Consider the following 22,037-nt stretch of genomic DNA (forward strand, 5'->3'; position numbering starts at 1 on the left):
TGCAGTCAGCTGGTTTTGTGGTTGAATAAAACATAAACAAATACTGAAATATGAAGTGTAGATATGAACATGACAGGTGAAGACTTTTGATAAGGTAAAATGGAAGGATGTTCCCTCGAACAAACACAACAAATGTATTAATAAAAAACAACCAATGTTCATAGATCATGTTTTTGTTAGGTTGTAACTCTTCAAAAACAAACCAGTCTTTATTTTTTTTTTATATTGAGCACTGCAAAAGAGACATGATGGGACTGAAATGTACTGTCTCTCTTTGTGTTGTGGGTGTTGGGGACAAAAGGCACAGCCATGGAGCTGCTCTGCTTGTACATGCAGTTAAACCAGTGCTGCTCTTTGATCCAAATTCCTTATTCAAACACATCTGCACACACACACACAGACCCGTATCTTGTCGCCTCGTCTTTGGTTTCTAAAAGCAACAATTCTCAGTTCAATCCAGGTGACGGGATAGTTGTAATAATTGAGGCTAACATAAACAAAATGACAGAGAGAAATGTTATGGAGGGAAAGAGCAGGCAAGAATTGCAGTGAGGGGGAAAAAAAAAAATGGCTGCTGAGCTGTGCGAGGCTGCAGCAGAGAGAAAGGCCCGGTGGAAAGAACAGCTAGTCACAGCCATGACAGCCTGACGTAGAAAGTAAATGAAGATTAAATACAGACAAATGTGAAAAATATACAACTCAGAACCTCTCTCAACAACAGCAGTTTAATACATGTTCCATTACCACCTGAAATCCTGTGTAAAACTGCAATCTCAGTAAATTGAATGTAAAACAACAATGGTGGAAACATGCAAGTGAATCAGCCACTCCTCACCCTCTTGCCTCCGTCCCTCTCCAGCCACTAGCCAAACCTTCTTTCCTTCCTTCCTTCCATCCTGCAACAAACACACTCACAACACTACTAACCCACAAAAAGAGCCACCCACCCCACCCTGCCGGGAGGGGGGGAAAAAAAGCCTGCTTCTTCGCAGCCATGCAAAGGCCTAGAATACAGGGTCAGGTTACATCCAGTGATCTGGTGAGTGGTGGTGTGTAAGGATCCTCCTTAGTCATTCTCTGCAGCACACAGACATGCGAACAGACGGATAGATCATGCTCTTGCATGAGTGTGTGTATGTGAAGCTCCTGGCTGCAGATTCACAAACTCCCAGCCGGCCACGTCCCCGTCCCCCCCTTCCCTCATCCCTTCCCAAATCTCCCTGCCCCCCCTCGCTATGAGCCGCGCTGCGTAGCACGCCGACATCCAGCGAGCAGCAGCAGTAGCAGGGTCTCTGCCTGTACCATGGTCGCCAGTGGCAGAGCTGTGAAGGGCTGCAGTGGAGTAGTCTGGGCTATCTCTATCCCTCATTCGAGCACAGAGACGGCATTGTTCCCGACAGCCCTCGGTCTCCCTCAAACCGGTTTCATCTGGTTCCGGTCACCCAACAAAAAGCAATACGGCCTCAGAAACACACAGGTGGAAACACTGCAACATCTTTCACCAAACTACATGTATCTTATAGATTTAGTGATACAAGAACACAGTATTTTATAGACATGTGGCGACATATTTGAATGAGATTCACTATACTCTGGTTGCTTGCACTGCTGTAAAATTAGACCAGAAAAATACAACAATGCACAAAAAGGTGCTGTTTGGGTGAGCACAGTTAAACATACAGCACAACAGGAAAGAAGATGAGAAAAATCACACACATAACACGTTGAAAGGAAGAAGCAAAATGAGGTAACCATGATGGTAGTAGAAGTCTGTTTCTCCCCCAGTGCTTTCACCCCAGACACACTGGTTGTTTTCAAACTTTCATGCAGCCCGCAGCAGCATTACACCCAGGACAGACAATCTGCAATGGGGAAACACAGGTCATTCATGCACCCCTCTGCAGATTTCCATCAAACACATGCCACCCCGGCCCACATATGTCACCACAGAGACACACATAAACATGCACGTTCATGCATATAGAGAGGTAAATGTGGCATACCCTTGTCAGATTTTTTCCACTCTGTAAGATATTCAGGAAAAAATAAAAATCTTCCTGTAGAGGCCTCAGCACCTGCCTTTACTCAGCCCATCCTCCTCCTCCCCTCCCCCTCTTCCCACTTTCCTTCACTTGGTCACTCCTAGATTTTAGTCCCAGTCCAGGCCTTGCTTTTTTCCTGAAGCCACCACCACCACCACGGCCGTGCATGAAGGGACGGATAGAGAAAGGGGGCAGTGTTCAGCAGGCGAATCAGGCCTTTTGTCTCTGTCTGTGCAGGGGGGCGAGGGGACTCTCCACTCTAGCTCTGGAGCAGCAGCTGGTGCAGAGAAAGAAGAGAGAGAGAGAGAGAGGGAAGTGAAGACAGAAGGAGGTGGGGGAGATGGAAAGGAAGAAAAGGAAATGAGCAGGAGAAGAGTATAATAAGGGCTTGAATATGTACACTATGTTCATATTTCAGGCCTCTGCCATAGCTTAGCCATATGAGCTAGTGAGGTGGGATTGTGGGGATGAACTTGAATAAATCCTGCATATTTTTCTTAAGGGATTGATAACATTATGCATTTATAACATAATGTATAAATAGCCAAATCCTGTTTAATCCTAACTTCTCATTTGCATTTTTTTGTATGCCAAGGTCAACCAGTCGTGTGTCTATTTTATTTGATGAAAGTGTTGTAAACTTATTCAGCAAGACAAAACATGTCCATATAAAGCACGAATCAATATGAGAGAAGATATTTTTAACCTAAAGGATTATGATGGAACACACAATCATGACAACATTTTATCCTACACATGAGGAATTATAACTCATAACCATAGTATTTCACAAACGCAAACATGAACATGATTCGCTTATTCGTGTCGCCCACACAGCTATGTACACAGAAAAAACAATAACAATAACAAGTCGATTCAAAACGTTAAATATGTCATCACATTAAAGTACGTGTGATAAAAGAAATTGGTCATCAATAACCTACCTGGGAGACTGCAGAGGGAGGCTTTCAGCTGAATAAGGCTGTCTCTCTTTGGCCTGCTACCAGTCCTTCATACACCTGGCAGACGTGTCAAAGACAGCCATGCATGCTGCAGCATAACTATCCTTCATCATGCAAAGGATCCTGCCAGATTTATTCATCAGACAACACTAATGCATTTTATACACTGCAAGGCAGCTGGATTTGTGCATCTGTATATATCATAAAAGGCCCTCATGGCGCCTCCTGCCTCTCTACAGTGTGACTGATTCAGTGCAGGAGAGGAGGCTGAGGTTGCTGTGCTCCTCCACCCCTAACAGAGGCACAGTCACATGACGCCATGTTGTCTCCGTTCACGTCGACTAGAAGCAGCAAAGAGGAGCTGCTTGAAGACTTGCAAGGGAAGCAAAGATGTATAATGATATAGATAGTCCTGTTCTGCCATACAGGGTATTTTTACATATGATATACGTATATATGATTATAGAATATCAGGGTATATGTAGCTTATATCGATAGTATAATTTGTCCAGATCTAAAATGTTAAGCTAGATAAAAAGTTCATGATCCTAATATTGAATCCATAATATCCCGTATAACAGAGGTAACAAATAGAAGATAGCTTTGATAGGAATCTTCCTAATTGCCTTTAGGCTCCTTTTAACCTAGCGTTTCACAAGCTTTTTGACGTTTTGAATATATTTATATACACTTATGGGTGTGTGATACTGTCAGACATTGTGGAATAAGATTCTAACCTTAATGGGAATATAAAAATGTAAGTGGAAAAACCTGTTTGAATGTATAAAGCAGGGTAATTTGTTTCTTGACTAGCTGTACATTCTGTATAAAACCACAGGAAGTAAGAATAATAATGATAATTTTAAACTTAAACAGCTATTTTTAAAACAATAAGAGTTATATGTTTGAAATGGGAATAAAAACATTTCAGAACGGCAATGAAATCAAACCACACCAATACAAATTAATATATATAAATAAATAAAAAGCAATAACATCAAAAAGATAAGAAATGTTGGAGATGAAATGATGTCCTCGGATAAATAAAAATCATAGTTGTAAGCTGGGAGTCATATTCTCTCTTTGTCTGTTGTGTAACAAAATCAAAGCGAAGCAATATGTTTCCTAAAAGCCCAGCGCGACCTTCAAGCTCTCTGATTGGACAGACGGGGGATTTAGTTGAAAATGTGACGAACAGCAAAGACCTCATAATGGTAAACTGTCTTTTTTTTAATGACACTTGATAAAAGGCCTTCCTTAAATGGCTCACTTCTACTTGACAGCACCATCAGAACACTTAATGTGTCATATGACATTTAAAAGAATGAATAGTCTGAATAGAAACTAGAAAGGGCATTATTATTTTCACAGCTCAATATATTGATTTTAAGAGCGAGATCACTTATTTCAAATATATCAAATTAGACTGAACAATCATGTAACATTACAATAATTGTATTATTGTTTAGTAAAACTTATAATAAGGCAGAATAGATTGTAATGATAGATTTAATATTTAAAACCAGTAGTTTCATGCTTTAAACAACATGTAATGATACATACAAAACTTCAGTTATTGGCACATGACATGCAGGATTTCTCCTAAATTCACCCCCACAGTGCCATCTGCTGTTTAAATTAGGTTACGGGTAAACCAGGGTTTTAGTTGCCATGCAAGGGCAAACAAATGTATGGAGAACTATAGCTTTTCAAATTGAATCAATCACAGCTTATAATTACCAGCTTACACAGCATGACGCAGTCAGTAACGGTTATTCAAACGTTCTAACTAATCATTTTATCTGATTGGGTGGTCAAGGACACGCAGTCAGACATGAGCGATTGTTAGTGAACTCATGAATCAGAGGTTGGATAATTAAAAACTCCTCGGCCTCTCAGTATGCGGTATTCTACCCTTTTAATGTGCAGTATTTGACATGTTTGATGTCTTAAGCATTAGGTTTTGTAAAATAAACCGTGCACGATGGAAAGTCACTTTCATAATATTCCCCAATATCATTGTTTCAGGTGTTTAATAAAGTTTTTAATTTAGCATAAAATAAGTCTTTATCATTATGGTAATTAGTGATTTAAAACAAAAACTCAAAACGCTATTTTAGTGGTACATTTAATATTCCTGTGATTTTGTGATTTTGCGGTACACGATCATATTCAGGATGTTAGTGTCTCACATAGGATATAAACCAACAAATATTTCAGATGGCACTACATGGCACTGCCCTTTTGCCATAAGTGACTCATCCTGTTTTGTTAAGGTCAACCTTGGACGAAGATACGACACATAACGAGCCAGAGGTAACTCTCTAACATCTAATATGGGATGTGTGTTGGGCTTTTTGACCTAACAATACCCAGAGGAAGCCTACAACCTTTTCAACGCAAAATGTTACTTACCTGTGTGGACTCCTTATCTGTCCTCATCTGTTCTCTACCTCCTACAATCTGTCTGTCAATACAATCATGAAAGCGTTCAGTCAAGTATGAGAATTTCACACAACTGTGTTTGACGATTGTTTCATTCACGCTGTTGACCTTTCCAGGGGGATAAATACACTAATAAACTGTACCGATAAATGATGCGAACTACACACGACAAGCCAGCATATGCTGCATTGTCAGATTGTTGTAAGTGAACACAGGACAGGTGTTGTCCGCAGCATAAATATGCATCATCGTCGCCCATGCCCTGGTGTTCCTTCGCGATCGCTGTTGATTTTCTAAACTAGTGCGTCATTTCCTCCCCTCTGAAAACAAGGCAAAGTTTATGAAACTGTGAATCTTGTTTGTGAACACAATAAACACATTCAAATGTCGGTAACATGTCAATACATCAGTATTATAATCCCATAACAATATATACAGTATAATGTTATAACATTCGGAGAGGGGGACATTCTGCATGATGGGTACTTTTTGATACTTTAGTTGCTGTACTTATGTGAAATGGACTGAAAAGGCTTTCACTGGCAGAGTATTTATATCTACACTGTGGCATTGACAATGGTGGAAAGCAAGTAAATACTCTACTGAAAGGGGTAAATTCAAAGCGACCTGATGAAATCAAAGCACAAGGCCCGAGATCCAACATTACCCATAGTGCTGTTTATCATCAGGGTGGATTCTCAGACTTGACAAAACTAAACCAGGACACCAAAGATATTAAGACATCTTAATATGTATATGTATGTATGTACGCAGTGTGTGTATGTGCCGAATATATATATATATATATATATATATATATATATATATATATATATATATATATATATATATATATATAAACATGGGCATCATTTTAAATGATTGTTACGTTCTTCTTTTAACTTGGTTTGTATGAACAATAGCAACATGTTTTATTTTATTTACTGCTAAACCCTGCCTGTGAGCTTTGAAGCTGTGTGTATTGAATGGGTAAAGCTGCAAAATAATTATTCTTGTGATTGATATAGTTGCCTGAATCTGAATTAGCCTCTTCTAGCATAACACACCAGAATCTCAGACAGAACCGTCGAAGGTTGAGTGCATTGTGGGTAATGTAGGCGCCTCATGTTTTAAGAATCAAGAAGAATGAGTGGATTAAAAAGGACAATATCTCTGCTTCTGCTGCATCATTATTATTTTTAAGCTAATTTACTGATGGACTCTTATGTGCAATGTATAGGTACTTGTTCTTCCATTCATACCTGGTACTTTTCCTCCACAACATTACATAATGAAATATTGAACTATTATCTAACAGCTATACTACTTCCAACTACTTTTTACATTAAGATTTAGCATTCAAAAACATATAACTTTATGAACTATGATGTATTGCTGCCCAACAGTTATAGCTATATAAAGTAGCAGGAATTTGCTCCACCTCAACCTTCAACATTGAAATGGCTCTTGTGCTATTTAAGTAATTATGATTCAATTATAATCCCCAGTCTGAAAGAGGCCACTCTGCGTGATTAGTACTTTTATGTAGGCTACATTTAAGTGGTTTACTTGTACTGTATACGCACTGTGATATCAATACTTTTTCTCACTTAATTAAAGAATCTGAATGCTTCCTATTTCTCCCCCACATTCTGAAACGGAAGCAGTTACGCAGGAGTCCGGTCCATCATCGTGAAATGACGTTGACACCTCCCGCTATCACTCTGAACAAACAATGGCGAGCAATAATAATAATAATTGCAGGCTATAGATGATAATTTGTCATCACGACTTCCCCGTGGTACTTTTCAAAAACAGCCACTGACGTGCGGGCTCGTGTCAGGAGGGGCATTTAAGTTTCCCCATTACGCATTTCTATCCAAGGCATCGGTGTGTAACTTCATCAAGACCTGCAACCGGAGCACTTTTCACCCCGCTGCGGTATCGGATAACTTATTCTAGACTATGGTGGATATTTTCCAAAGTTAGATCGAGCTGAATAACTGCAACTAGGGATTGAAACGCCGCTGTTTCGATCTGACATTGTGTCTGGTAACATGGGCGGAGTGTGCGAATGCTGTTCATGGTCTTGCAGACCGCTGTGGCCACTTTTGGTTATTCTGGCTGCGATACCGTGCATGTTGCACTGCTCAGAGAGTCCTGCAGCAGTTGTTGGCAAAATGTATCCACGCGGCAACCACTGGGCAGTAGGTAAGAGAAACTTCATATACAATGGGTTTTTTTTTGTAAAGAATATTTGTTTTCATGTGTAGCCTAATATTGTCTTTGCTTGATTGATTTGGTTAATTTGCACCATTTGGCGAAAATATTCAGAGTAAATCATATAATACCTCGTAGGATCAGCAAATATTTTTACATATTTAGAGCGTATTACCTTATTTGTCCTGCTTTATCATCGTTTGAACAAATATTTCTTCACTAATAACAATCATGTTAGTTTATTGATTTACTCATGATATTGCAGGGACTTGAATGTCTAAACTCTGTGTCAGTTACCTTTTCATGTAATAGATTTTTTTCTTCTTCTGCTGGACAGGTTCACAAAAGGAATACATTACAGTGAATTGAACTAAAGTAACCTATTTAAATACCTCTTTTAGTTAATAAAGCTGTTTCATGCGACTGTTTGACATACAGTGTGTTTGATCCAGGCTTGCAACGTTGTGAACGTGAGGATTTTCATTTCCAGCTTAATGACAGATCATGGTGTTGTTTAAACCAAATTGGACCAACAGATTTATTCCAGAACAGTTAATGCATCCGGTTACGTCCAACTCCCCAGGTCACTTGATGGGAAAGAAGAGCATCGAGAGCCTGCCTGTACTGCAGGAGACAAACCATGACAGTGACTACCTCCCACCCTCAGAAACATCCGGGGTCACAGAGCGACTGATGGAGGCTGCGATGCAGCAGAAGAACCAGAAACAGACGATGCCCCAGACTGCAGACAGGCTGCTTCGGCTGCACAGCGGCTGGAGAGGAGAGGACAGAGACAAATATCTCAGAGAGGTCAGTTTGTGGATTATCAGTTTATCAGTGGTTCTTCAAATGTTGAGAGTTTGGAAATAAGATGTTATCGTTGCATGTTTTTCTCCATTGTAGATGTCAGACCTGCTTCTTCTGGCTTTGAAACTGCGAGACAATGACTCCACCTGAATGCAAGCCGAATTTAAAGAAGGGTCTTCATCACCGACTGAACATGTGCCCTGTAATCACACATTCACATTGTATATTTTTTCTGCTGTAAGAGTACGCTGGAGACCCAATAAAAATGTATTTTATCAGTAATTTAAAATGTCTAATATGCACGTCATGCAGTTTGATTACAGACAGACGTGATAAAGTTATGTTTCCTAAACTGAGAAGTTTGAATAAATTTAACGTTGTGATAACTGCATTGTGGATGTCTAATCATGCTTTGCACACCACAAGTAACCTTTTGTTTATTTTCATTTTTCTACCACACAGTCAGTGTTTTTGTTCTAAAACATGTAATGCTCTTAAAGCTTACTCCACCTGTACAGTAACCAGTCTGTACCACCAGATGGTGCTCAACATCCATTCTGGGAGCACCTGTAGTTAACATTAAACACACCCCAGTGTGTATTTAGGACAGTAGTATAGATGACACAAACTATTATTAGCCCTCACCGGGTTGCAGACGATTGGAAATGCTAATTGTAACAATTTGATTGCGCACATCTTTTTACTTAAAGCCAAAAGGAAAGTGTTGTCTTCTGTCCTCTTCTCTCATTTGTCGCGGATGATTAGCGAACAATAGAGGTACAAGCCACTTTCACCCCGTCGTTATGAGCCTAATCCCAGGAGCCAATGGGATAAAGTTTTAAAGTTAATGAGGAGCAAATAAGTGGATTAACAAACCTGTGAAACAGAAGGAGGAAGTCTCGGAGTTTAAGCTGCTCCGTTCTTGTCGTTTAAGTGAAATGATTAAATGTTAAGTTGGCGTGAAGTGATACCATGAAAAGGTTCAATGTATATTTTTTTATCTAGTTGATATGATTATGATCTTTGGCCCTATTTGAGTGTTTCAGATAAATTCACTTCATTATGAATAACATCATTAAATAGCTGAAAATGTCATTCATCTTACCTGCATTTAGTGTTAAATGGACCTTATCAACAGGTCACAGCTATTCTGCTATATATTTACTTTTGCATCACAGTCATTCCTGATCTACACACATTTATTTTTGATCCTGTCAGACATTTCTGACAAATCTCAATGTCTCAAATGTGAAACAATTGTTTGGGAAAAACACAATTAGCCACAATGTTGTTTATGAATTTTACATATAAAGTTTATTGTGAGAAATATTCACATGTGTTAAATGTTTCATGGAGAAGATCAAAAAGCAGCAGGGAAGGATGAATCAAAAATGAGGAGTGCTCCATTTACAAAAGTAGAATAAATATGGGTACTAATGGACTCGTTGTATTGGCAACAGAACACTGGATAAGAATGATACCAGGTTGAACAAATGTAAAACTTAACAGTAAGCACAACTTTCAGCAAAGATAAAGGAAAAGAAAAACACCAGATCATCAGTGTTCATTCATTTCATATTTTCACAGGAATTTGACAGTCAGTGTCACAGATTTAGATCGATGCTTATAAGGGTGACACTTTACTTTAAGTCCCTTTGTTTTGCATTTATAAGCACTACAAACTTTTAACAAATGGTTTCTAACACTTTATAATGAAGCCGTGAGCATCTTAGGATATTTTTGAAGTGTTAATTAATGTACAGTCTTTGTCAATTAGAACTTCTCCTATGAAGACATATTACAACAACGCACTATCATGTTATTTATTATCTATTAATACCTCCGCCTCTTACAAACACTTATATCTACTTAATTATAGTGTGTAATAAACCATTTATTCAATGTTCACATACTGCTTTATGTTCTACTTAATGGGAGAGGAAAAGGGTTACCCTTATAAGTGACGACGATGTCTCTTTATCCTGGATGTCGACTGTAGATTTCACTCTTTCAAAATAACAATCCCGTCTGCATGACGATGAAGTCTGTTTCTCAAAAGATCCAGGACGATGCATTCTGGGTTTCAATTGTCCATTTTTAACCTCCACTCGGCATCACCACGTCTTCCCAATAGACTGAATATGTTCCTTGGCCTTCATCCTCAGTGAGGCAATACTAGAGTTCCTTGGGTCAGCTGAGCAGTGGTACGCGGGGGGCGGAGGGCACATGGACCCCATGTGGGGCAGGTGAGGGCTGTGTCCCAGGGCAGGGGAGTTGAGGAAGGAGGCCGACATGGAAGGGGGAGGAGAAGGGGTGTAAGTGCATGGGAGGCCCTGCGAGCCCGTGATGAAGCCCGGGAGGGACTGCAGGGAGGTGGAGGTGGTGATCGGGGTGGAGAGCCAGGGGTCCAGCTGCAGACTGGAGCACAGGGAGCTGGTGGGAGAGCGGCTGAAGGAGAGCAAGGAGGAAGAGGTGTCCTGGAGCTTGATGGAGCTCACCTCCAGCTTCTCCTGCCGACGCCACTTTGCCCGCCGGTTTTGAAACCAAACCTGGAAAGAAAGAGGATGATGTCAATTTTCAATTCATTTTAACTCGATACACCTTCATTAACCCCTGACAGGCAACTGAACAGATACACACAATAGAGAAGAGAGAGAAAACACCTTTAAAGCTAAAAACAATCAAAGCCTTAAAAAAAACTATAGCTATTATCTAAAATATAATATTATGTGAAAGTATTAAAATATTTAAAAATATGGAGCATCACAATATGAGATTTATGAGTGATAATAACATAGCACTTTGCATTCAATTGTAAAGCTATAATTAATAATTAGTGATTGTTACAAAATAAATGAATTGAACTGACGGTTTTTCAGTTTCTTTTCATTTTGAATCGATGATAAAAAGCCATAACTAAAGTTTCACATTTTGTAAATAAACTTGAATTAAAAATCTCTTCCAAAATAAATAAAATAGCTTCTGCAGTTAGACACTAAAACATGGACTGTCTTAACTGATCCAAACAATGTGAGTTCTATCAGTTTTATTTTCGCGATTCCTTAGCAAGTTAAATAAACCTGCAAATCAAATTAATTTGATCAAATTAAATGAAAATGTTACAAGTTGTTTCACTAAATGTCTAATGTATCTCTTAAATTGAATGTAATAATGGTAGATCTACCCAAAAATAAACTTTTTATGTTAACATTACAACTATATGGATGACATTTTTGGAAATATTATTTGTTTTTCTTCTTTAAACTATTACTGATATGCATATGTGCATATATATATATTTACGCAGCCACCATGCAGGCCGAGAATATGCGCGTAAAGTGAGAAGAACAGGCGATGGAAGTGGTTGTTTTTGGGTACATACCTGCACTCGGACCTCTGGCAGGTTGACCTTCAGCGCCAGCTCCTCTCTGCTGTACACGTCCGGGTAGTGGGACTTTTCGAAAGCTCTCTCCAGTTCGTGAAGCTGGAAGGTGGTGAACGTTGTCCGGTTCCGACGGTGTTTCTTCTTGGGGTTTTCATCGTCGGACAGTTTGCCGTCCCCGTCCGGGGAGTCCGGGCAGACCGAAGCTTCGACGGCGCCGTTTGCGCAACAAACACCTGCGGAGAAACGAGAGTGTGAGGACCGAGACAAAAACGCTTGGACATGTCAAGTTTGAGCCCAGTTTAAATAGGCTATGTGTCCTAAAATCTAATTCTGAAAACTACAAGTACAACTCTATTTTCCTCAAGTATCGTATTAATGTTTTTATTTATTAAGTCATATTTTTAGCACTTTTATTGCAAGTCAACCTACTGAAAGACAAGACTGTTTGCGCACTATCAAGACAATGATTGAGAAAAAAATAATTAAATGTTCTTTAGAAACTTGTAGACTCAAAACAAGATACCACATGGCATATTAAGTGTGTATTTGCACTTAAATTGACTTTTTGAATTTTGCACTTAAATTGACATTTTAAATTTAGAATAAAACGAAACATAGGCTACTTACTGTCAAAACTTTCCGAGGAGTGGCCTTTTTTTAGAGGGGTCATCATTACATTCCGTTCAGCATCTTTGCCCAGGGCTTTCTCTGTCATGCTGTAGCAGGCCGATTTGTGGAAGATGGTGTCCTCTTTAAATCCCAGGATCGCCTCTATGCTGTGGACTGTGGACGGATTGTCCCCCGGGCTCTGGACGCAGCGTGCGGAGGGAGACAGGCGCTCATCCATCATCATCATCACTTGGGGAGTTGATCCAAGAAGCCACATTGGTCGGTGAGGTCCAAAAAATGGTCACAATTACACAACTTCTTTACAAATGTATCGCTGCTCTTTGTGTTTTGGCAAAGTTGTAAATTGCAAACCAGAGCGGAGTGGAACACTTGAGCAGAAGACGCACACCAGGAAGCCTGTCTTGCTCAGTGGATATGGAGCATCTTCAGAGGTGGCTTTTAAAGTGGTGGCTGCGGTAAGACTGCTCACGAGGCACCCCCGCTGCACGTCAGAAAGGGGACGTCCTGTTGGATTTGGTCCTGGATTTAGGGGTAACTTTGCGCACATGCAGGCACCAGCGCGCACACCCTCCCTTAATAAACTCCTCCCCATCTCAAGTGCATCCGTCAGTGCTGGCTCTAAACCTACTTACATAAATCTTAAAACCATCTTTCCACTCCTCCAGATGTCATGTTCATGTCAGTCTGTGGAGAAAAAAAAGAGTAAGATTAGGCCCACAGATTAAGGTTCAACAAAATCATAATTACACGATTTCTGGTCAGGACACAGATTGCAAGATGACAGCTTAATATTTAATCAAGGCGTCAAGATATTGTTGCCAAACCGAATAGACATTTTATGTCGTTGAAGTGAATTATTTTTTTATTGACCTTATAAATCATACACTTCTTGACACATGTTGAATGAAAAAAATACGTTTATAAGCTCATTAAAAATCAATTAACTATTCATAAATAAGAATGAAACTATGAGGACTTTCTTTAACCAGTTCCGTATAGGTGTTGAGTCAAAGAGGGTAAAAAGCCCAAACAATAACAACTGTGGGCAATAACCACTTAACAGCAAACAAAGATTGACAGCAGTGTGGTAATCCTTCTTAAGGGGATTACATCATTTTACTCAAAAGAGTTAAAACCCCTGAAACTATTTAGCCTTTCCTAATTACAGTAGGTGACCTTATCCTTTGTTTGCCCGAGGGGGGTCAGAGGCTAACTGAGCACTGATTTAATGAACAGCAAAAAGTTGTGACTTGAGCACATGCAAAAGTTCATTTATACAGCAAAACTTTTTTTCAAAGATGCTCTCTTGTTTTGTGAGGAGCTCACGGCACACATACAAAGCATGAATCATGGTAATAGGTTCTTAAACTGTATGTTGTCTGAAAAGTTTTACTGTTCAAATTTGGAAAAAGCTGAATATTAAGTTTCTATGTCATGAGCTCTATGCTCAGCTGCTGGTTAGCCTTGACGGCTGCATGCACACAGGCTGGATGGATCTTCTGCATCAGTGTAATAACCTTCAGTGTTCACAATATCAGCAATGAAGAGAGGACAGAAAACGTCATTGTTCATCAATCCAAACAACTTTACCAAATAGACATATCATGGCAATGACCAACTAACTACTAAATATACCACTGAAGTTTTAAAAGAATAGGCTAGTTCAACATTTTGGGAACTTCGCTGTTTTGTTTCCATGCTAAGAGTCGGATGAGAAGATTATTGCCACTCTCTGCATGGCAGCTGGTTAGTTTAGCTTGGCACAAAGACTGGAAATAGAGAGAAACGGCTAGCCTTGCTATATCCAAAGATTAAAAAATAAATATATAAATGTTTTCACCCCTCAAGCTCATTAATTAACACAACATACGTTATTAGTTTAATCCACACAAAAAGCAAAGTGTAAAAACAGCAATTTGTTGCTTTTCTTGGTGGACTATTTCTTGGCCGGGAGCAGTAACTCAGGTTTTGTAAAAGTAAAACAAACAAGATATAAAGTGTTAATTAATGAGCTTTAGAAGTGCTGGTAGGCACATTTTTGTAGCCTTCAGACCGAGCCAGGCAGGTTCCCTGTATTTCCAGTCTTATGCTGAGAGAGAGAGAGAGAGAGAGAGAGAGAGAGAGAGAGAGAGAGAGAGAGAGAGAGAGAGAGAGAGAGAGATGCATTAGAGTCAACCAAATGATAACACATCAGAAACAACAAAATCACAAAGCACAATTGTTGGGTGCGTCGTGGTGACTGTGCTTCCCATGCTTGTACCACCTTGTACAGTACAATGTGCTTATGCGATATTGTGTAACATTATGGTCATTCCAATAAAATATAATTGAATAGAGAGAGAGAGAGAGAGAGAGAGAGAGAGAGCAGGCTGACAGCCTTGGCTCTGCTGATCCTATTAGATGGTAATCTCTAGACTTCACAAATCCTCAGCCGTTTAAACGTGGGTTCATGTGAAACTCTAAATGTTGAGGATTCCTTCCTACCCCCCCCCCCCCCCCATTCTGTCTAATCATCCGTAACAAGTATTTGGATAATGCCCAATTAAATTAAGACCTATTTCTTTATTCACTGCTTCAGCTCTGATTCAGGTAGATAGGATTAATTGAAGTTGAGTTTTAATGTGTGATGGTTGTACGACAGGATTTCTGCGTGAATCACTGAGTATTTGAATGACAAGCTTAAAGCCCCATACAGCAACATTACAGTTACTACGCATAAAAAGCTGTAGCTTACAAAATTCAGGATCCTTGAAAGTTTAAAAAAATAATAAGATATGAGGTTTGAACATTTGTATTCGTGAAAAAGCTGAATATGACTGTTGATATGATGTTTCTTTGACATACTTTTATTAAACTATGACTTTTTTCGACATACTACACCATTACTTTTTTGCCATTGTATACGATGAATTCTTTTGACATACTATGACTTTTGTAACACTTTTTGACATGCTGTATAATGACGTTAACTTTTTTTTTTATTATACTGTGGCTTTTTAATGACTTTTTTGATATGCTAAATGATGTCTTCATTATAACTTTTTTTAACACTTCATTGTAACTTTTTTCGACATGCACTACTATGACTTTTTTATGACTTTTGTTGACATACAACACTTTTTATGTTAAACAGGTGTTTCAAAGAGATTTCGAACCCCGGATTCTGAGCCAGTATCTGATTATGAGGCATATGTTCTACTAGGTGAGCTAATCACCTGAGTGAATTGGAGGATGAATAACTTTAGTCTCACTATCATAGTATGACTATATTTGACACAGAATATTATGATTTCAGGCTCAACAGCTTTTATTACACTTAAAATGTGTATATGAGGAAAATCAAAGTAAATTGACATGTCTGCTTTGTAACAACAACCAAAAGAAAAAAAAATCTAAATGTCATAGCTAATTCAAAGATCACATACCAACCACATAACCAACAGAACAAAAGGAACGTTTGAACACTCACACAGGATGGAATGTTTAACTTACATACGTTTTTTGGGGATCGTGTATAACTGAGTCTTGGTACATTGTTATTCATTTCACTGAAAATCACGCTTTTAGAGACTTAGCTGATTCAATTAACAACAAACAAAGTGAATGAACATAATATCACAGATAATCCTTGTTTTTTAAATGTATTGTGGCTTGTGACTGGGAACAATCCCTTGACTACACTGATCTTAAGGAAACGGTCATGAGGGCAGATGGGGTATCATGGTTGTAATTTAAAGTATCTTCAGCTTATTGCAAAGATAAGTTTTAAATTACTATCAATTTAGTAACAAGCTAGCAGGGAAACGTGTACAGTACATCCTTCAGTAGATGCAGAGTGGTAGCCGAAGTGAAATAACACGCCTTTTTATATTACACAGAGATGCTTTGCCTTTCTAGTGAATACTTCGTAGGCGGTTGTAACTGAATCCCAGACTTATTAACACAGCTCAGTCTGCAAATTCCCAGAAAGTGTTGAAATTTATTTTCTTGTGTTCTTCTCTTCCTCTTCTTCATCATTTAAACACAGAAGATCCGCTCCGACTGTTCACATGACGGAGCACTTCTCCTCTGCTTTGGTCTTCAGCTCGGTGACGGTGGCCGAGGCCTTTTCCTTCAGCTGGTCCATGTCCATGTTCTGCAAGTTTTGAAACTGGCCCATGATGGAGTCCTTGCCCTCCTCCTCCGTGGCGTCCTCGTCCACCATCTTGAGCAGCTCCTCAGGCACGTCCACGTCGTCCCCGGCTATCTCGATCATGTTCTCATCCTGCTCACTCTGCAGACGACAACATCGGGGAGAAAACACGGTCAGGACCCGGAAACGCAGACATTTCACCGATTTTACTCTCGGGGTGATTTTTGATATTGAGGATAAGAAAGTCTGTTTTGTCACCAATAAAGTACCACAGTGGTCCTCATTGGGAATGCAATTGAAAGCTCTCTCTCTCTATCCTCCAAATATAGTTGTTCATTCCAAAATATTGAAATGAAACAAGTCAATTATATTGTCCTCCTGTGAATTGACTTTAGTTCGAATGTAACACATTTTAAAATACAATACATTGGTCTGTATTTGAATACAAATGCAGACCAAGAATATCAGCGAGCAATCAGGCCAGACAAACTGTAGGCTCTGTTTTAATCCACATTCAAGTACCTGCACTCGAGGATATTCTGCTGTCTGTGTTTTCTACATCCTGTGATGAAGATTCAAGTCTCCTTTGACTTCACTTACAAGTGGCTTTTGCGTCATAGAAATGCTATATTTAAAGCCTTTCCAACAAACTCAATCTAATCACTTAATATCTGGAAGAGTCATGCAATAGGCAGGGTACTGGGACTACTCTAAACATCAATCTGTGGGATTATCTCAGTCCTGCTTTAGCCTTTCCTCCCGAATCCCAACGATAGTCTAAAGATATCTTCGATAGTGTTGCACGTTAAATGAAAAGAATCAACCGAACAGGATCCCTTTAGGTGCCTTATTGTTGATGAAAATCCATTTAGAATGCATATTCCAGTTCCATTAAAGACCCTTTGTCATTTGTTCTTTCAAACTGGCATGTAATGTAAACATTATTGAGAAATAATTAGATGTATGTGTGTGACCTCCGGCAATTGTCCCCATAAGAAATGTGTGGTTTCAATTTAAAAGACAAAGAATAAAAAGAAATGCACTCATTGTTTAAACCAGAAAGCTGAACAATAGCGTCTGGTGCGTTGCACTATAAGAGACGTGCCTCCAGCAGCCAAGGTCATCACTGCATTCAGATGAATAAAAATCATCAGTATTAGAAAAGCTGTATTGGAAATTGATTTTGCTCTTTTGCCAAAAAGACGTACAGTTCTTCACAATCAAGTTTTCACCTCTCGATTAGTTTACAAGATTAGAAGACACTCTACCGGTATTTACCTTTTTAGATGGCTTAAAAAATCCCCACATACCTTATTTGCTCCTTCCATCACCGCTTATTTTTCTTTAATAGTCCTTTAAAATTGCGCAGTTGTGCAGTTTACATCCACTAAAGTAGGTGTTATTCTTTCTTAAAGCCAGTTCCCACTGCCCAGCGCTCCCTAATGAGCCTGGGACACCTGCTCAGCAGCATTTAGCTTTGTAAGACTCAAGGTGCAACATGGGACACATAGGCTAACGTCTTCCAGGACGTGAGTTGAACGTCTTTCCCACTAATCTACTGGCATGGCTTCCACCTCCTGTCATCCAAGCTGCAGCTGCCAAGGGGCTGCTGTTAGATAAAGATAACCTCAACCACAAAGCATCTATTTCTTGCTCTACCTGCGCAGGCAGGACACCTAGCTCAGTCACCAAATCATGCTTTTTCACACGACCGCTGGACAGTAGGAATAAAAAGTATTTACCTTCGGCAGCCTGTATTTTTCTCTGAGGCACACCCTCAATGTTGCCCTTTCTGCCTTCTTGTGTAAGAAATCTGCATCTCTCTCCATCCTGACATGAAAAAATACAAATATTATTAACACAGTAACCTTTATTGTTGGCCTCGAGAACATCCCAGGTTGGTTTAATGTACGAATATTATTTATTTCATTTACAATATTTAATTTTTTTTTCCTGGAAAACACAAAGGAGGGAAGCTGCAAGAAAGTACCAGCCAGGTGGAATTGTATGACCTTGTGCCGTCATCAGCGTGCCAATGGATCAAGAGCAGCACAATAAGCATTTTGATTTTCATGAAAAATATTTTCCTTCAGTCTGTTTTTGTTCATGCACACACATCGGCTCAATCACATAAATAACAGAGACAATTCAGCTCAACACAAAGGCCATGTTTTGTTTGGCAACACGGTTATTTGCAGTTTTGGAAAGAGAATAACAAAATATGACATCGGTAATGTGTGCACGTTAATTTTTCCTTAGTAATTGAATTAGTTGCTCTAAGTTAACTTCCTTTAGATTCGTAGAACAAAAGATCAACTCTGTTATGTTACCCGTTGAATTAAATGTTGTTGTGACATCAGTGTTAGCAACGTTTATAGAAAATATCAGTGATTCTATTTTTAATCTTTGAATCAATTTATCAAAGCAAATATCTTCTATCTTAAGTCTTGAACCTATTTCTGTATTTTCAAGGCGAGACTTGCGTACTTTCCCTCAGCTAATTAAAGATGAGGATTATTAGGCCAGACTGACACAAGCAGATTTGAAATCAAGCCAAGACGCCACAACTTGAACTGTAGTGAAACAAAAACACAGCGGACAGGGGTTTCTAACCAACTATACGTTTGATGAAACGCTTGTTCTCTTCGACACATTGTACAGATATTTATACAATATTTTAGAAGAGCTTTCATGTTCTGCCATTTTCATTCCTATCAAACATTTGTATGGTTCAAAATGTGGTCGTTTTCCAAACATAAGAGCGGTGAGGCTGGATTAATCTGGTTATGTAACACAGGATCTGCTTGATGCTGCAAAATTGACTCCGTCTCACAAAAGTCCAAATTTTAAAAGAAAATATTACTAACCCTATTTCTTCAAAATTTAATTAAGTACGGATTAATCATAATGTTGCTGAGCGTATATTCGTACACACAGGAGAGCAACGTGGTGGTGAACAAAACCAAACTACCGGCTCAAATTTACTCTTAAAAGTCTGTCAAAATAAATTTGAAAGATAATCTAAAAGGAATAACATAAGAGTGATGGGAAAATGCTTTTAAAAACAGCTTTTGATGTGAACAACCTGGACCACCTCCAATGAAGATCCAAATAAAATAGATAAATAAATATAATTTTGCAGGACTGTGATTGCTTTCCCTTGCTGCACCACCACAGAATCTCCTCAATTAAAGGATTTTTAGTTTTATATATTATACCAATTTTCTTTTGCCCATAACTTCATGTTTACGAGCTGCAAAACTGACATTTTACAATTGCTTACTTTTTTAAAACTAGAAAGAACCTCAAACCCCCCCGCCCCCCAACTGTTTCATGATGCAGAAACAGATGACAGATTATGGGAGATTATTGATCCAGGCACGACCATTGGCCTCAGTGGGTTATTATGTAGAACAAAAAAAATCCACTATGCTGGTACCTCTGCTGTGACCTTCAGCAACAGATGCATCGCTCAAAAATACAGCTTGCTCATTGTAAACATAGATGAGTGTTTACATTTAGTTAGGGTTTGGCTAAAAAAATATGGAAGTGCAAACGAGCGGAAAGTGGAGGGGAGTAGGAAACAGCTCGTCAAGGTCAGATTGTACATTCTGCAGCCATGCTGCTTTCTTTGGCATCAATTCAAAATGGAGCACTGTCCAAGTTACTACTTACTTCTCCTCCACCACTTGTTTTTGGTACTCTTCATACTCCTCGCGTGTCATCCCTGCTGCCTTGGCTGGATCTGTGGGGGCGGCCTCCTCTTCCTTGTCACCTCCACCACCGAGACCGATCCCCGACAGGGGGTTCCCAATCATGCTCTTGATCAAGAAAGCCATCTTGAGTTGTTGTTGTCGTCGTGTGACTGTTCACTCTGCGAGGGTGTGCGAATATTTTTAAAAGGTGAAAGTGATGCTGCTCCCCTTATGGCGCCCACCGGTTCGGCTTCCTATAGCTGTCAAAATCCAGTGGTAGCTCTCGAGCTAACCTGCTGCTTGTCTATGGAACCAAGGACACACTGACGACAAGCAACAGACACACACACACACACACAACGGCCATAATCTGGATTTAATCCTCCCTGCTCCACTATGCTAAGAGGCAGATGGCCTGTTTTCTCTCTATTTTTAAATCAAGCGGACCTTTGTAGATCTTTCTTTTTATTAATTCTGACATTTTGTACATTCTTTTGAAGGTGCAGCGCTCATCATGAAAATGATTTTTGGCGATGGCCGTCCTCAGTTTGGTACCACACATATTCTGCTTCCGCCCACTAGTGCTTAATCATATTAGTAAAGTACTGACTGGCCCGTGTGCAGATTATGCTGCTGAGACCAAGCAGGGTATAGAGAGAGAGAGAGAGAGAGAGCAGCAGGATTACAGCCTTGTTTATCCCCCCACTGGGGCCATCGTTAATGCCGTGCTATTGTTCAGTGGGAGAATGATTGACAGGAGGATGAGAGATGGGAGGAGACATTTCACCTTATCGTCGCATCGCTATCTGCGAGCTCTGGTGAAGAACTTGTAGGTTAACCTGATATTTTTGAGCACTCAAACATTTCAGAAATGCTCATCTGCAGCCAAATATGTCATGTAATATCTTTAGCCCCAGACATTCTTTTTGCCACTTGTCGGCCTCTTTGACAGTGAAATGCATGATTTCATTAAACATATACTCCATTGACTATACTGACTCAAACACTATTAGATTGGATTTTCAAAACATATCGTAGGCTACAAACATTTCCTTTACCCTCGGGATACATCATAAGTTTGGTGATCAATATTTGAATGTGTCCAATTTTTGGGGTTTATCAACAAATACCTGCAAAACTAACGACTCATCAGCCTCAGCTGTACTTTGTGTTTACTGCTAATTAGTACATGTTCGCATGCCAACACTCTACATTAAGATGGTGATCATGGTTAACATTATATCCCCGAAACATTGGCAAGTTAACAGTCAGTGCCGGAATGCACAATGTACATTGTACTTAGGTACTTTACGTATTTTCTTTTCATGCCGCATTCTACTTCTACCCCACAACATTTCAGAGGGAACTTTTTAACATTTCTTACTTCATTACAACTATTGGACAGCTTTAGTTAGTAAGAAAATTGCATACAAAATGAGCAAAATTAAGAACTTCTAAATTACGATGTTTTGTTATAAATTATACTACGAAACAGTCTTACAAATGAGTTGAGTGACAGACAACCATTTTAATAATAGTTTGTCATTTTTCATGGAAAAAATCTTTCTGCAATCCAGTATCTTTATTTTGAATACTTTAAAGTACATTTACCGAATTATACTTACTTTTCTTCAGTAACATTTTCAATGCAGGACTTTTACTGATAACAGAGTATTCTTACAGTGTAGTATTAGTAGTGAATACTTCCTCCACCACCGT

At 39.3% G+C, this 22,037-nt stretch overlaps 3 protein-coding genes across 3 annotated transcripts; 1 reads left to right on the top strand and 2 right to left on the bottom strand.

Annotated features, from left to right (window-relative positions):
* Window positions 1–7,506: 7,506 nt before the first annotated feature.
* On the top strand, window positions 7,507–8,626 carry grp (gastrin-releasing peptide). The gene is made up of 3 exons (XM_076105416.1): window positions 7,507–7,660; window positions 8,253–8,479; window positions 8,573–8,626. Exons 1-3 carry the CDS (start codon window positions 7,507–7,509, stop codon window positions 8,624–8,626), a joined length of 435 nt encoding a protein of 144 aa, XP_075961531.1.
* Window positions 8,627–10,590: 1,964 nt separating this feature from the next.
* Window positions 10,591–12,747, bottom strand: rx3 (retinal homeobox gene 3). The gene is made up of 3 exons (XM_076101445.1): window positions 12,489–12,747; window positions 11,859–12,094; window positions 10,591–11,025 (listed from the first exon to the last, which is right to left on the bottom strand). Exons 1-3 carry the CDS (start codon window positions 12,745–12,747, stop codon window positions 10,591–10,593), a joined length of 930 nt encoding a protein of 309 aa, XP_075957560.1.
* Window positions 12,748–16,162: 3,415 nt separating this feature from the next.
* cplx4a (complexin 4a) lies at window positions 16,163–20,462 on the bottom strand. Its single transcript, XM_076101560.1, has 3 exons — window positions 20,299–20,462; window positions 18,366–18,453; window positions 16,163–16,764 (listed from the first exon to the last, which is right to left on the bottom strand). Exons 1-3 carry the CDS (start codon window positions 20,460–20,462, stop codon window positions 16,537–16,539), a joined length of 480 nt encoding a protein of 159 aa, XP_075957675.1. The 3' UTR covers window positions 16,163–16,536.
* Window positions 20,463–22,037: the final 1,575 nt, after the last annotated feature.

The sequence above is a fragment of the Anarhichas minor genome, unplaced genomic scaffold (assembly GCF_050575085.1).
Source record: "Anarhichas minor isolate MPS153535 unplaced genomic scaffold, ASM5057508v1 ptg000002l, whole genome shotgun sequence".
Lineage (NCBI taxonomy): Eukaryota > Metazoa > Chordata > Actinopteri > Perciformes > Anarhichadidae > Anarhichas > Anarhichas minor.